This window comes from Sus scrofa, chromosome 2 (assembly GCF_054392235.1).
Source record: "Sus scrofa isolate SSC_HxYL_T2T_F1_AM1 chromosome 2, Sscrofa_HxYL_maternal_Yorkshire_Landrace_v2.0, whole genome shotgun sequence".
Taxonomy (NCBI): Eukaryota; Metazoa; Chordata; class Mammalia; order Artiodactyla; family Suidae; genus Sus; species Sus scrofa.
Window position 1 is genome coordinate 68,577,273 of NC_139384.1, and position 14,235 is coordinate 68,591,507.

A 14,235-nucleotide genomic window follows, 5' to 3' on the forward strand; every position below is an offset into this window, starting at 1 on the left:
TCAAATCAGAGCTACAGCTGCCGGCCTACACCACAGCCACAGCAGTGGCAGATCTGAGCCTCATCTGTGACCTACACCACAGTTCATGGCAACGTCAGATCCCCAACCCACTGAGTGAAGCCAGGGATCAAACCCGCATCCTCTTGGATACCAGTCAGATTCATTTCCACTGCACCACAATGGGAATGCCTCAAAGTATCTCTCTAAGGGATACTCTTTTTTTGGCTTGGATTAAGAGATTTATTGCATCTTAAAGATAATTATAAGCACAGTCCAATTTATAAGTAGGTTATTCGGTTTGTGGAAATGACTAAAGGAAAAAACTTACATAAAATTGTAGTAACATATTTAGTAAAGAATGTTAATAGTGGAGTTTCCACTGTGGCACAGTGGGTTAAGAATCCAACTGCAGTGGCTCAAGTCACTGTGGAGGTACAGGTTCCACCCCTGACTAGCATAGTGGGTTAAAGGATCCAGATTGCAACACCTGTGTCATAGGTCACAACTGCAGCTTGGATTCAATCCCTGTCCCAGGAACTTCCATATGCCGTGGGTGTGGCCATAAAAAAATATCAATGAAAAAAGAATATATTTCCAAGAAAAGAATATATGCAAATTTTGGTTGGTAATGGCTGATGGGAAATCCATGCCACGATCCTGTGCTGGTATCAGGCTCTGCAGGGTGTGCACAAGGCTAGGAGATAGGTTAGTGAAGCTGCAGTGGGGAAGGGAGGAAGGGGAGAGAGACCCCCTACAGCAGGGAACAGTCATCTCTATGAGGCCACATACAGACACTCAGCAACGAGAACAGAGAAGTGGAGCATCTGGCAAACCATAAGATATGCTTAATTTAATTTAATTTTATTTTTTGTCTTTTTACCTTTTCTAGGGCTGCTCCCAAGACATATGGAGGTTCCCAGGCTAGGGGTCCAATCGGAGCTAGAGCCACCAGCCTACGCCAGAGCCACAGCAACGCGGGATCCAAGTCACATCTGTGACCTACACCACAGCTCACGGCCACTCCGGATCATTAACCCACTGAGCAAGGCCAGGGATTGAACCCACAACCTCATGGTTCCTAGTCGGATTCGTTAACCAATGCGCCTCGATGAGAACTCCCATAGGATAAGTTCTAATCAAAAAGGGCAAAATTGTACTTTGCAGAGAAGAAATCCACCAGACCTCATCATTAGTAAGTGATCAAGGTCAATGATACCAGTAATGAGACACATCAATATATATATTGATATATCCAGTGCCTCCTCATACAATGGAGAAGGACACAACATCGCTTCTGTGGGATTCCTGCCCCAAACGCACAGCCTCAGTCTAGTCGTGAGGAAACACCAGAGAAATCATGCTGAGAGGCACTCCAAAGGACTGAGCAGTTCTTAGTAAACATGTCATGCCATGAGACACAAAGACTTGAGGAACTTTCCAGATTATGGGAATTAAAGAAATGGGACAACTAAACACTATGCACAACCTAGAATTTTCTTTTGCTGTGAAGGACTTTCATGGGATGATAGGCAATATCTGAATAAAGGGCTATAGATTATAGAATTGTATCAGAAGTTCCCATTGTGGTACAGCAGGTTAAGGATGCAGCGTGGTCTCTGTAAGGATGCAGATTCGATCCCAGGCCTCACTCAGTGGGTTAAGGATCCGACATCGCTGCAAGCTGCAGCACAGGTCACAGATGCAGCTTGGATTCAGTGTTGCTATGGCTGTGGCGTAGGCTGCAACTGCAGCTCTGATTTGAGCCCTGGCCTGGGAACTTTTATATGCCATAGACATGGCCGTAAAAAAAAGAATTGTATCAATGTTCAATGGGTCTGATTTTGATCGTTGTGCACAGTCTGTGTTTCAGGAATGCACAGTGACTTACTTAGGGGTAGAGGGGTATCATGTCTGCAACTGACCTTTAAATGACATGGAGCATGACAGTTCCTCAAAATATTAAATATAGAATTAACATTTGATGCAGCCATTCCATTTCAGCATGCATAACCACAAGAACTGAAAGCAGGGTCTTTTTTTTTTTTTTTTTTTTTTGTCTTTTTAGGGCCACATCTGCGGCATATGGAGGTTCCCAGGCTAGGGGTCTAATCGGAGCTGTAGTGCCCAGTCTACACCACAGCCACAGCAGTGCAGGATCCAAGCTGCATCTGAAACCTACACCACAGCTCACGGCAATAATGGATCCTTAACCCACTGAGTGAGGCCAGGGATCGAGCCTGCAACCTCATGGTTCCTAGTCGGATTCTTTTCCGCTGTGCCACAACGGGAACTCCTGAAAGCAGGGTCTTGAAGAGATATTTGTGTGTCCATGCTCGTAGCTACATTATTCGCAAGAGCTAAAATTTAGAAGCAACCCAAGTATCCATTGACTGATTACTAGATAAGCAAAATGTGCTATATACATGCAATGGAATATTAATCAACCTTAAGGAAGAAGGCAATATGTGCTATGGCATGACTGAACCCTGAAATCATGCTAAGTGAAATAAGCCAGACACAAAAGGGCAAAACTATACGGTTCCACTTATATGAGGTCCTTATTGTAGTCAGATTCATAGAGACAGATAGTAGAAGGGTGGGTGCCAGGGGCTAAGGAATGAGGAAGAATAGGGAGCTAGTGATTAATGGGGACGGAGTTTCAGTTTGGGAAAATGAAAAAGTTCTGGAAATGAACGATGGTAATGTTGCAAAACAATGTGATGTACATAATGCCACTGAACTGCACACTTAATAGTGATTAGATGGTAAAAAAAATTTTGGCTGCCCTGCGGGATATGGAGTTCCCAGGCCAGGGATCAGATCTGAGCCACAGTTGCAACCTACACCGAATCTGCAGCAGCACTATATCCTTCAGCCACTGTGTTGGGGCCAAGGCTACGTCCCAGTGCTGCAGAGACACTGCCAATCCCACTGCGCACAGTGGGAACTCCAAGATGGTAAATTTTATGACCTATGTATTTTACCACAGTTTAAAAAATGACTTAAAAGTCAAGAAAAATATTTTTTATTTTTTATTTTTATTTATTTATTTATTTTTTTGGTCTTTTTGCCTTTTCTAGGGCCGCTCCTGCGGCATATGGAGGTTCCCAGCCTAGGGGGTCTAATCGGAGCTGTAGCCTCCGGTCTTTGCCAGAGCCACAGCAACACGGGATCTGAACCGTGTCTGTGACCTACACCACAGCTCACGGCAACGCTGGATCCTTAACCCACTGAGCGAGGCCAGGGATTGAACCCACAACCTTATGGTTCCTAGTCGGATTCGTTAACCACTGAGCCATGATGGGAACTCCAAGAAAAATATTTTTTAAATATGTTGATCTACCTACCTATTTATCAATAAAGAAAGAGCAAACGTAATATAATGCTAACATTTGGGGAATATGGGTGTGAAAAGACTTCTTTGCATGATTCTTGTAATCTGTCAAAAAAAATTTTTAGGCGTTCCCGTCATGGCGCAGTGGTTAACGAATCTGACTAGGAACCATGAGGTTGCGGGTTCAATCCCTGGCCTTGCTCAGTGGGTTAAGGATCTGGCATTGCTGTGAACTGTGGTGTAGGTTGCAGACATGGCTCAGACCCGCGTTGCTGTGGCTCTGGCATAGGCCGGCAGCTACCGCTCCGATTAGACCCCTAGCCTGGGAACCTCCATATGCTGCAGGAGCAGCCCAAGAAATAGCAAAAAGACAAAAAACAAACAAACAAACAAAAATCCATCTCCCAGGTTAAATGAGGACTTAAAAGGATCACCTTTGTCGTTCCCCCTACAGCATGGTGGGTTAAGAATCCAACTGCAGCAGCTTGGGTCACTGCAGAGACGAGAGTTTGATTTCTGGCCCAGTGTAGTGGGTTAAAGGATCCAGCGCTGCCACAGGTATGTGACTCAGATTCAGTCCCTGGCCTGGGAACTTCCATATGCTGAGGATGCAGTCATAAAAAATAATCACCTTTATTTGTTCAGAGTTCCACTTGGGGAGTTGTCCCCAAACTGAGATTGCTGTCCTAGGCTTGACACCCAGCTTAGGGTGGCAGTAGCCCCTCACTATGATGGGTCTTCTCCCTTCCCTCGGCAGAACAGGTGCTACGTGCTGAGCACCCTCACAGCCGCAACTCAAGGGTCAGTTCCACTTGGGTGACATTTACCAAGCATTAGTTGGGAGATTCACCCACATCAATTTTCTTCTTTTTTTCTTTTTACAGCCACACATGCAGCACATGGAAGTTCCCGGGCTAGGGATCCAATCGAAGCTGCAGCTGCTGGCCTGTAGAGGGAACTCCTCAGCCATCTTGATCAGAGTATTGGTGACATGGGCATAAATACTTTTCACCATAGTGATGGGAGCACCAAAGATCTGTATATGTCTTTATACAGATTATTCCCCAATTCTAACAGGGGCAAAAGTGGGGGAGCATCTACAACCTTCATCTGAAGTTAGGAAAAGTGTGTGGCCCGTAATTGAGCTAAATTCTTTGCCTTTGAACACTTTCTGCTCCAAAAGGCCTGGAGAGTTCTCCTTGGTGGGGGGGTAGCAATGCACCCCAAATCCCACGACAATTTGCAACAAACGCAGCCGCTAAGCACACACCGTGAAAGGAACGGGGCTTGTGCACCCCAGACAACACATTGTCTACACCCCGTCTACCTGACAAGACCCCGCCGCGCGGCTGCGTCTGACTGATTCCCTTGACCCCACAACAAAGACCCCCTTTGTTCCCTGGTTAATATCCTTAGCAGGTCTGTCTAGACTCACTGTGGCAGTAATTGTTCCGTGATGTCACCAAGATCTGTGACCCGGTTCCTCCTTGCCCTGCTTGGGCAGGAGAGGCTCCAGACGGTCCCAAGCCAAGGAGGTCCCAGCCCTTGACACCCACCTGAGCCTCCTAGGGCAAGAGAGACCCGCAGCCAGCATCCCACGACCACCACCCAAGACCTTCAGGGAGATCAGAAAAAAGTACAGTCTGTCCAGAGTGAGGTGCTAAAGGGCATCGCTATCCTGGGAAAGATGAAAGGGGGGGCTGCCCCTCTGTCCCCAGAACTCCCACCTCCTGAATGTGCCCAAATGTGGAAAACAGTTCATTCTCTGCTGGGGCACAAGTTCACCCAGGGAATAGAGAAAGAAGATCAGATGAGAGAGAAAGACAAGACAGAGAGAGAGAGAGAATGAGACAGGCGAGGGAGAAGGAGAGAGAGAAGAGGCAGAGAAAGACAGAGATGGAGAGAGAAGGGGAGAGAGACACAGACTGTGAGAGAGAGAGGAGGGAAAAACAGAGACCCACAGAGAGGCCAAGAGAAAGTGAAAGGGAGAGAGATATGGAGAGAGAAGGGGACAGAGACCCAGAGAGAGACAGACACAGAGAAAGAGAGACATGCAGGGAGAAACAAACAGAGAGAGAGACAGAAAGGAGGGGAGCAGAGTTCTCTTGTGGTGTAGCAAGTTAAGGATCAGGCATTGTCACTGCAGCAGCTCAGAAGCTCAGACTGCTGCTATGGCATGGGTTCGATCCCTGGCTCAGGAAATTCCACATGCCAAGGGTGAAACCAAAAAAGAAAAAAAAGGGGGGGGGGGAGTTCCCATTGTGGCTTATCGAATTAAGGACCCAACTCTGTCTCTGTGAGGATGCAGGTTCAATGCCTGCCCTCGCTCAGTGGATTAAGGATCTGGTGTTGGCATGGTTGAGGCTGACAGCTGCAGCTCTGATTAGACCCCTGGCCTGGGAACTTCCATATGCCCCAGATGTGGCTGTAAAAAGAAAAAAGAAAGGAAGGAAGGAGGGGAGAGACAGAGGGAAGTTAGCTGGTCCCTGGGAGAGGAGAAGGAATTCCTTCCACAGGTGGCAACTTGAGCTTCAGAAAAATCAGTTGGAATAGGAGAAACTGCCACTCACTCTGCCTAACCAAAAATCCATCTTTGGCTTGAGGTGACAGACATCAAATATTGCTCACAACTCATGTCTGGATCTCACCAAGAACACTCCAAAGCATGTTTTCGTCTTCTTCTTTTTTCTTTTCTTTGCTTTTTTTTTTTTTTCCTTTGCTTTTTTAGGGCTGTACCTGCGGCACATGGAAATTCTCGAGCTAGGAGTTGAATTGGAGCTACAACTGTCAGCCTACACCACAGCCACAGCAATGGCTCATGGCAACACCAGATCCTTAATCCACTGAGTGAGGCCAGGGATCAAACCTTCATCCTCATGGATTCTAGTCGGGTTCGTTAACCACTGAGCCACAAAGGGAACTCCCCGAAATATATCATCTTGAGGGATGGATCTGACCCTTGCAACAGCTACACCCTTCCTATGAGCAAATCTCTTTTATCCACCATGACTGAAAAGCACCACCAGCAGCTCTGAGTCACCCCATGCAGAAGGCACCCAAGTGCAATTCCACTGACACCAAGTTCTAGAACATGCAAAATGCACTCTGGCGGTGATAAAGTCAGCAGAGAGGTTTATACCTGGGGTGAGGGTGGGGCACAGCAGGAATAGCTGGGGAAGGAAAGGATTCGAGGAGCTTGTGCAACGGGGGAGAACAGAGAAGGGGCTAGGAATGTTCTAGATCATGATCTGGACTCAGGTGCTGCAGAAGTACACGTGTAAAATTTCATGGAGCTACAGAGCTATGTGCACTCAGGGTATGTGTGTACAACTCCAGTTTCGTTTTGTTTCTTAAATGGAAACAATCAGATCTGGGAAGCTTGGTATCTTTTTAGCCAGGGACTGGTGGGGAATCTTCTCTTCTTGTTTCATAAACTTGAGGAGGAAAATTGAAAGTCTTCTAGAGGTGAGGTCTGGAGAGATGGACGACTAAAATATAAGGAGTATTGCCCCGCCAGCAGCAGGATGAAAAGCCGCCATCCTACACCATCCGAGTCCCAAGGCTCGGAGGGATTTCCAAAGATTGTTTAATTGATTTTTCTCCTATTTAGATGCAGATCATAGTGTCTGGGGCCCAGGAATTCAGACACACGGCTTTGTGTCCACTCAGCCCCGTGAAGACTCCTGTCTGAAACTCGCACAAAGCCAGACACACACGTCTTCAGAAACACGCTGTTTCCTTTTTGTCTGGGGCTCCAGGGAGCGGGTGCGACCAGCAGGGCCTCAGACATGCTCCCATCTGCAAGGTCCTGGGGACCCTGTCCTTCTGTCCCGATAGCAAAGTGGGGTGATATTTTTTTAAAAAGGAGGGAGGAATGTGGCCAAGATTTTGAGGTCTGGACCAGAGGTAATTTAAAAAAAAAAGTGGGGAGGCCCAACTAGGAGTTGACACCCTGAGGTTTCAACATGGATTTTTCTCCAAATTCAGGGCTCTGGAGTGGAAAGCAGAGGATGCTTTAAATCAAGCAGCTAATGGGCTAGGATTAACATGAGTTTGGCTCCGGTCTCTGCAGATCTGATTTATATAAGGAGAAAAGGTTTCTCTCTTTCTCTCTGCCCATTGTTCCCCAGTCTGTTCCTCCAAATGCCCCATCTGACAAAGAAACTGCGAGGCTTGGGACAGTGGGAAAGACCCTCCCGCCCTGCCCAAAATGCAGCCTTCTCTTCCTCCAGCTGCCAGGAGGCAATGCTGAGGGTCACTGCACCCGCCTTTACAAGGTTAATACGTACCCCAATACCCCTGCCTGGTCCCGCTGCCCTAAACTCTGTTTTCTGAGCTGGAAGTCCTGACATAACTCTCTCTGGGCCTCAGTTTCCTCATCTGGAAAGTAGGCACAAGAATAACTGCACCTAAGAGTTGTTGGAAGAATTTGGCACACTGGACAGCAAAAAAAAAAAAATGCCTGGAGCAGAGCAAGCACTCAGTAAATGCAAGCTACAGTGGTAACTATCTAAGGGGAAATGTACATCAGACTTAAATACCTCTCAGGAAGCATCACAGGAGACTTTTTTTTTGGTCTTTTTAGGGCCACTTCCCATGGCATATGGAGCTCCCCAGGCTAGGGGTCTAATCGGAGCTGTTACTGCCAGCCTACTCCATAGCCACAGCAACGCCAGATCCAAGCCACATCTGTGACCTACACCACAGCTCACGGCAGTGCTGGATCCCCAACCCACTGAGCAAGGCCAGGGATTGAACCCGCAACCTCACGGTTCCTAGTCGGATTCATTTCTGCTGTGCCACGATGGGAACTCCTTTTTTTGGGGGGTGGGGGAGTTGCTGAGCCAGTGGCACATAGAAGTTCTGGGGCCAGGGATCCAATCTGTGCTACAGCAGTGACCTGAGCCGCTGCAGCCACGATGCCAGATCCTCAACCCACTGTGTCACAAGGGAACTCTTCTGGAGATTGATTTCTTTGTAGATTCCTTTCTTTCTTTGGTGCCAAATATTTCCAGGGAAACCCAGCCCCAAGCCTGATTCCTACCCTCTGGATCCAGTTACCTGGACTGCAATCCAGCTGGCGTTCACAGTGTGTTCCCCAAAAGGGCCAAACCCTGAAAAAAAATAATAAAAGCAGCATGTCACCACCCAGTGGCCCCTACTGGTCTGCCCAGGGCTAAGCTGCTGCCTTCATCCAGCAGGATGAAGCAGGGAACATCAGGAGCAGCTGCTACCTGGGACAATGTGGGGGGCCTGCTCCCGATTCTGGGGTGCACCCAGTGGCCCTTCAGAGCCCTCCACCACACATACTTGTCTGCTCTTAACTGAAGCTATGAGTCCTTTCTTGTCCTCACCTTCACCTGAACTTCATGCCCAGCAAGGGGCCAGTGGCCTCCTTTTCCCCCAGAAAATGCTGGCCTTATTCCCTTCTCAACTTACTCCCCCACCCTTGACCCCCAAATATAATTACTGTATCACTGTATTTGTGCCTCTTCCCTGAAGTCTGGAACTGTAGGGCCAGAGGTGCTCCATGACACATCACCTGATGAGGAATGGCCCTTAAGGGAGGCACGCTGTCCAGACATCATCCCGCCACTCTCCTCCTCACTCAAACTCCAGGCCCCATTTCAAACTAAGCAGTTACCAAAGGAGGTGCTAAGTGCTCTGCATGCACTGTGGCATTCAGCCTCACTGGACATCCCCTTTCAGGCAAGGGTATTTCCTGGGCCCATTTCACAGGAGCTGGGGCTGAGGCACAGAGAGGTGAAGCCAGCTTCCCAAGGTCACACAGCAAGAAGTCAAAAGAGCAGGGATTCAAACCCGAACCCATAAGAGCCCATGGCCTCCCTCTTCTAACCACCCCAACAAACTGCCTAAAAAATAAACATCTCCAAGAGAGGCTATCATTGAACCATAGCTGGGTTGAATGTCCCAAGTGGTATCACGGCCCTGGGAAGGATCCTCTGCCTGGAGGGGACCCCCAAGTAGGGTCAGAACCTCTCCATCCCTTTCTTCCTCCTGCATAGACCAAGTATGAGTCCCAGCTCAGCCACTTACAAACAAGGTGACCTCTGTGAGCCTCAGTTTTCCCCTCTGCAAAATGGAGACACTGACGATGTAATGAGCTCATGCAAGAAAAATGCCCAGTCTGGTGGCTGCCTGCAGAGTTAGCAGGAGAGTAATAAGTAAGCAGATAGAGGAGGGCTGCAGAGGACAGTGACCCTCTGGCAATATGACACACCTATTAGCCAGGTAAGGGACTTCTATCTTCCTGGGAATTCCAGGACCAGCCCCAATCTCCCTGGGCGACAAAACACCTGTTTGAACTTGGATTTCCCACTCCGACTCCTCCAGACTGAGGGTCAAAATGACACCCTCCCACCAGAGGCCTGGCGGAAGTTGACGCCCACGAGGACCCAAGGCGGAGTCTCCTCAAGAAGGAAGAGTTAGTTTCTCGGACTTGGTGACAGCGAGGGGTGGGGGTGGGGGTGGGAGCAGGCTGACACACAAACAACCGGGGCATTAAAGATTTTGACCAAGACGGTCCCTGGGGCAACCGAGAGAGTGGCCGGGCAACCGAGGTCCACCGAACTCCATCTGCCCCCGCCTCCGGGGAGCAGCCCTCCGTTGGCGCAAGGCTCGGGGAGCAGTGGCTGGCAAGACATTCATTTGTCACCGGGGCACTTCCTGCCCGCAAATCGGCCTTTGTCCCCTGGAACCGGGGGTGGTGACAAACCTGACTTAGGGAGGGGCAGGGAGGAGCCCGGTCCAGCCTGCTGGCCAGGCAGACAGAACAAACAGGTGCCCAGAGAGTTACTGTCCCCAACTGGGTAAGGAAGGACGCGAAAGGGGCCTGCTCCGTGTGGGTCACTTGCCAAGACCCCCACGTCCTTCCTTGCCCCGGCCCCTGACAGTAGGACCACAGGGGCGCCCCTTTCTCCACTTTCTCTGTCGCGCGGACTGAGCTGGGCTCCCGCGGATGATGACACCTTCCAAACCTGGGACACTTCTAGCACTTGCCCCGCCCGGGCCACCGCGCTCCTCCCGGCCCAACTGGTTCTGAAGCCGCCCGACCCAACCCCTGCCCCGGGGCCGCTGCCGCTGCGACCGCCATTGGTACACTGCCCGCGTACCCGTTACCACCACCGCCTTCCTGGGCTGCTCCATGGCGGGCGCAGGCTGCACCTCTGACTCGCTCCTGCTGGGACTGGTAAGCTGACCAGTCCGCAGCCGCCGCCGCTGCCGCCGCCGCTGCCGCGGGACCCCGCGCGGCCCCGCCCCTAAATCCGGCCCCGCCCTCGACCCCGCCCCAAGCCGGGCGGCTAGGCGTGCGCGTCCCCGACCCGAGACGCAGCGTGCGCGCCCCATCCTTAACTTTCACGTTAGGAGCGCTTGGCTCGCAGCCTCAGTTTCCCCATGTGTAAGATGGGGACACTTCATCCCGAAGGCTGTGGCAGACGCTAGGCATGAGCTGGTCATTTATTCCGCAAGGGTTCACTGAGCGCCTGCTATGAACATCGCTGGCCCCCACCCCCCCTGTGAGCAAAGCTCCATCATTTGGCCCCTTTTACAGATGAGAAAACTGAGCCGTAGTATCGAAGACTACTTACCTAAAGCCTCCTGAGGTCCCAGAAGCGGCGTTCAAGCCAGGAGGTCGAGGGGATAGTGAAATAAAGTGAAAACCCCGCACCCACGGTTGGGTGGTGCCCAGAGTAGGGTCCTATGTTGCTAAGGAGGCTGATGTGGCCCCTTAACCTTGGCCTCCCCTCCCTTTAGCTCCCCAATACACAGCTGCTGTAACCCCAGCAGTTGTCCTGGAGCCTAACACAGTCTCACCTCAGGGCCTTTGCACTTGCTGTTCCCTCTGCCTGGAACATGCCCTGCAGATACCTGCAAAACTAGCTGCTTCTCCTTCAGGGCTCAGCTGGAACATCACCTCCTCCTAGTGACCCTCCTCACCCCACCACACCACCACCCCAGTAGGTCCGTCTCATTTCCTTGTTTCATCTTCTTCACAGCAGCGGTTACATTCAGAAATTATTCTTTAATAGGCACTGCTTTTCTGATTATTTCCCATTTTCCTGCCCTGACTTCCAGGGCAAGGGCATGTCTTTGTTAGAGCTGTGTGCCTGGCACACAGGAGGTTCCCAACTCACTTTCAGCAGAGGCCATCGTTCCTCCAAAAATAGCCAGAAAAATAAAGCTGAGTTTCTGGCCACGTCCTTAGAAACAGATCTGGACCTTGGACTTGGGTCGCCAAAATCTCATTCCAAGCAGCCTTGGCCCCAGATTAGCCAGGACGCTGACCAAGGACCGTCTGCCTCTGGCCCAAGAATATGCAAGGCAGTGTTCTCTGAACTGCCCGGGAGCCTTGTTTGCAAGCTCAGACCAGAGGTCACACACTCAGTGGCTATTTTGGTCTCTGGCAGCTTCAGGTAGAATTCAGAAAATCTGAGATCCGGCCTGGGCTGGCTATGGGAGCGAGACCTCAGCCAAGTTGAAAAAGAGAATGGAACAAAAATCTTACCAAGAATCAAGTTTTAGAACTCAAACATGTAGTAAGTGTCTGATACAAAGAGCATGTTTTGCTAGAAGCCGGGGCTGTGGAGAGAGATTTCATTTTCCCCCACTGTACTGGAAAGAAAGAGGAAACTGATAGCACCCAACCTTAGTCATCAGAGAAACTGAGTCACATGCTACCACCAAGAGTGACTAGGAATAAAAGCTCATGTTCACAGGATGCAGGCCCTGTTAAGCACGTCACTGGTGTTCTCTCTCTTTTTAGGGCTGCACCTGTGACATATGGAGGTTCCCAGGCTAGGGGTCAAATCAGAGCTACAGCTGCCGGCCAACCCCACAGCCACAGCAACACCGGATTCCAGCTTCATCTGCAACCCATACCACAGCTTGCAACAATGCTAGATCCTTAACTCACTGAGCGAGGCCAGGGACGGACCCCACAACCTCATGGATACCAGTCAGGTTCTTAACCTGCTGAGCCACAGCAGGAACTCTGTGTTCTCTCTCCCTCTCTCTCTCTCTTTTTTTTTCTTCCTTTTTAGGGCCAAACCTGCGGCATATGGAAGTTCCCAGGCTAGGGGTCAAATTGGAGCTAAAGCTGCCTGCCAGCCTATGCCACAACCATGGCAATTCAGCATCCGAGCCAAGACTGCAACCAACATACACCACAGCTCATGGCAACCCCAGATCCCTGACCCACTGAGTGAGGCCAGGGATTGAACCCACAACCTCATTGATAACTTATCAAATTTGTTTCCACTGCACCACAATGGGAACTCTCCAGAGCTCTTTTTTTAAAAAAATTTTATTTTGTCTTTTTAGGGCTGCACCCACTGCATATGGAAGTTCCAAGGTTTGGGGTTGTATTGGAGCTGTAGCTGCCAGCCTAGGCCACAGCCACAGCAATGGCAGATCCAAGCCGAATCTGCAACCTACGCCACAGTTCTTGGCAACACCGGATCCTTAATCCACTGAGAGAAGCCGGGGATCAAACTCAAGTCCTTGTGGATACCAGTCGAGTTTGTTAACACTGAGCCACAACAGGAACTCCAGGAGAGCTCTTTTTTTAAAAAAATAAGATGGTTGGAGTTCCTGCTGTGGTGCAATGGATCAGCAGAGTCTCTGCAGTGCCAGGATGCAGGTTCAATCCTCGACCCAGCACAGTGGGTTAAAGATTCAGTGTTGCCATGGAGTTCCCGTCTTGGTGCAGTGGTTAACGAATCTGACTAGGAACCATGAGGTTGCGGGTTTGATCCCTGGCCTTGCTCAGTGGGTTAAGGATCCGGCGTTGCCGTGAGCTGTGGTTGTAGGTTGGCAGATCTGGCTCAGATTTGGCATTACAGTGGCTGTGGTGTAGGCCAGTGGCTACAGCTCTGATTTGACTCCTAGCCTGGCCCTAAAAAGCCATAAAAATAAAAAGGCACTTTTTAAAACTAAAGGGAAATGTTTTCTGATAAAATAACGACTTCATTTAGTACAGGTTCTTAATATAACATAATTACAAATTCAGTGTTGTTTGTAAAATAGTAACATGAGATCGGCTAGAGAGATAAATGTATCATGTTTTGAACTAGATTTTGTGAGTAGACAAGTTAAAATTCTATTTTAAATATAAAGTTTATAAAATAAATACTTTTGTATTCAAATAAAGGAAAAAAAAAGAAAGTGACCTCTAATGGGGACAAGGTTTTTTTGGGGTGATGAAAGTGTTCTGAAACTAGATAAAAGGCAATGGTTGCACAACATGGTGAATACATTTAATGCCACTGGACTGTACACTTTAAAATGGTTTATGTAGTAAGTGTTATGTATGTTTTATCACAATAATAACAATAATAAAAGTCAGTGTGGAAGCATTGATGGATTACAAAACAAATGTAAGAGAAAGATGTGTTTGCAAATGCGGAAAATATCTCAGGAAGGAAGGGCAAGAAATTGATAAGAGCGGGGTGGGGGTGGGGGGGCCTTTGGGGAGGGAACCAGGATGTGGGAGAGATGAAAGTGGGGGTGGGGAGGAGACATCCTCAACATTTCTTCCACTGTGTACCAGCATCAACGAATCAGAAATAAAGATGATACGGACACTCCCTTGTTTAAAAACACACTGCTAGATTATTTATTTATTTATTATTTTTTATTTTTTAATTTTTATTATTTTTTTTGGTCTTTTTGCCATTTGCATATGGAGGTTCCCAGGCTAGGTGTCGAATCGGAGCTATAGCCACCAGCCTATGCCAGAGCCACAGCAATGCGGGATCCGAGTCATGTCTGCAACCTACACCACAGCTCATGGCAACACTGGATCCTTAACCCACTGAGCAAGGCCAGGGATCAAACCTGCGACCTCATGGTTCCTAGTCGGATTCGTTAACCACTGCGCC

At 49.2% G+C, this 14,235-nt stretch overlaps 1 protein-coding gene and 1 long non-coding RNA gene across 8 annotated transcripts in view; one reads left to right on the forward strand and one right to left on the reverse strand.

The window, feature by feature from the left end:
• Window positions 1–11,719, reverse strand: part of PGPEP1 (pyroglutamyl-peptidase I) — a 37,778-nt gene extending 26,059 nt beyond the window's left edge. For 4 of the 7 annotated variants that reach the window (XR_014837413.1, XR_014837412.1, XM_085012330.1 and 1 more), the window contains exons 1-2: window positions 10,468–10,587; window positions 8,396–8,448 (exon numbers count right to left, since the gene is read on the reverse strand). Coding sequence is in view for 3 of the 7 variants with exons in the window: in XM_085012330.1 (XP_084868456.1) it covers window positions 8,396–8,448; window positions 10,468–10,501 (87 nt within the window). In the remaining 4 variants the exon portion in view is untranslated. Of the gene's footprint in view, window positions 1–8,395; window positions 8,449–9,391; window positions 9,494–10,467; window positions 10,588–10,944 lie in introns of those variants that run through there. The other 3 variants (XM_021083522.2, XM_085012329.1, XM_021083525.2) reach the window with 3 other exon arrangements.
• On the forward strand, window positions 860–10,590 carry LOC146405437 (uncharacterized). The gene is made up of 2 exons (XR_014837415.1): window positions 860–2,088; window positions 5,754–10,590. It is a non-coding gene; the product is annotated as an uncharacterized LOC146405437 (long non-coding RNA).
• Window positions 11,720–14,235: the final 2,516 nt, after the last annotated feature.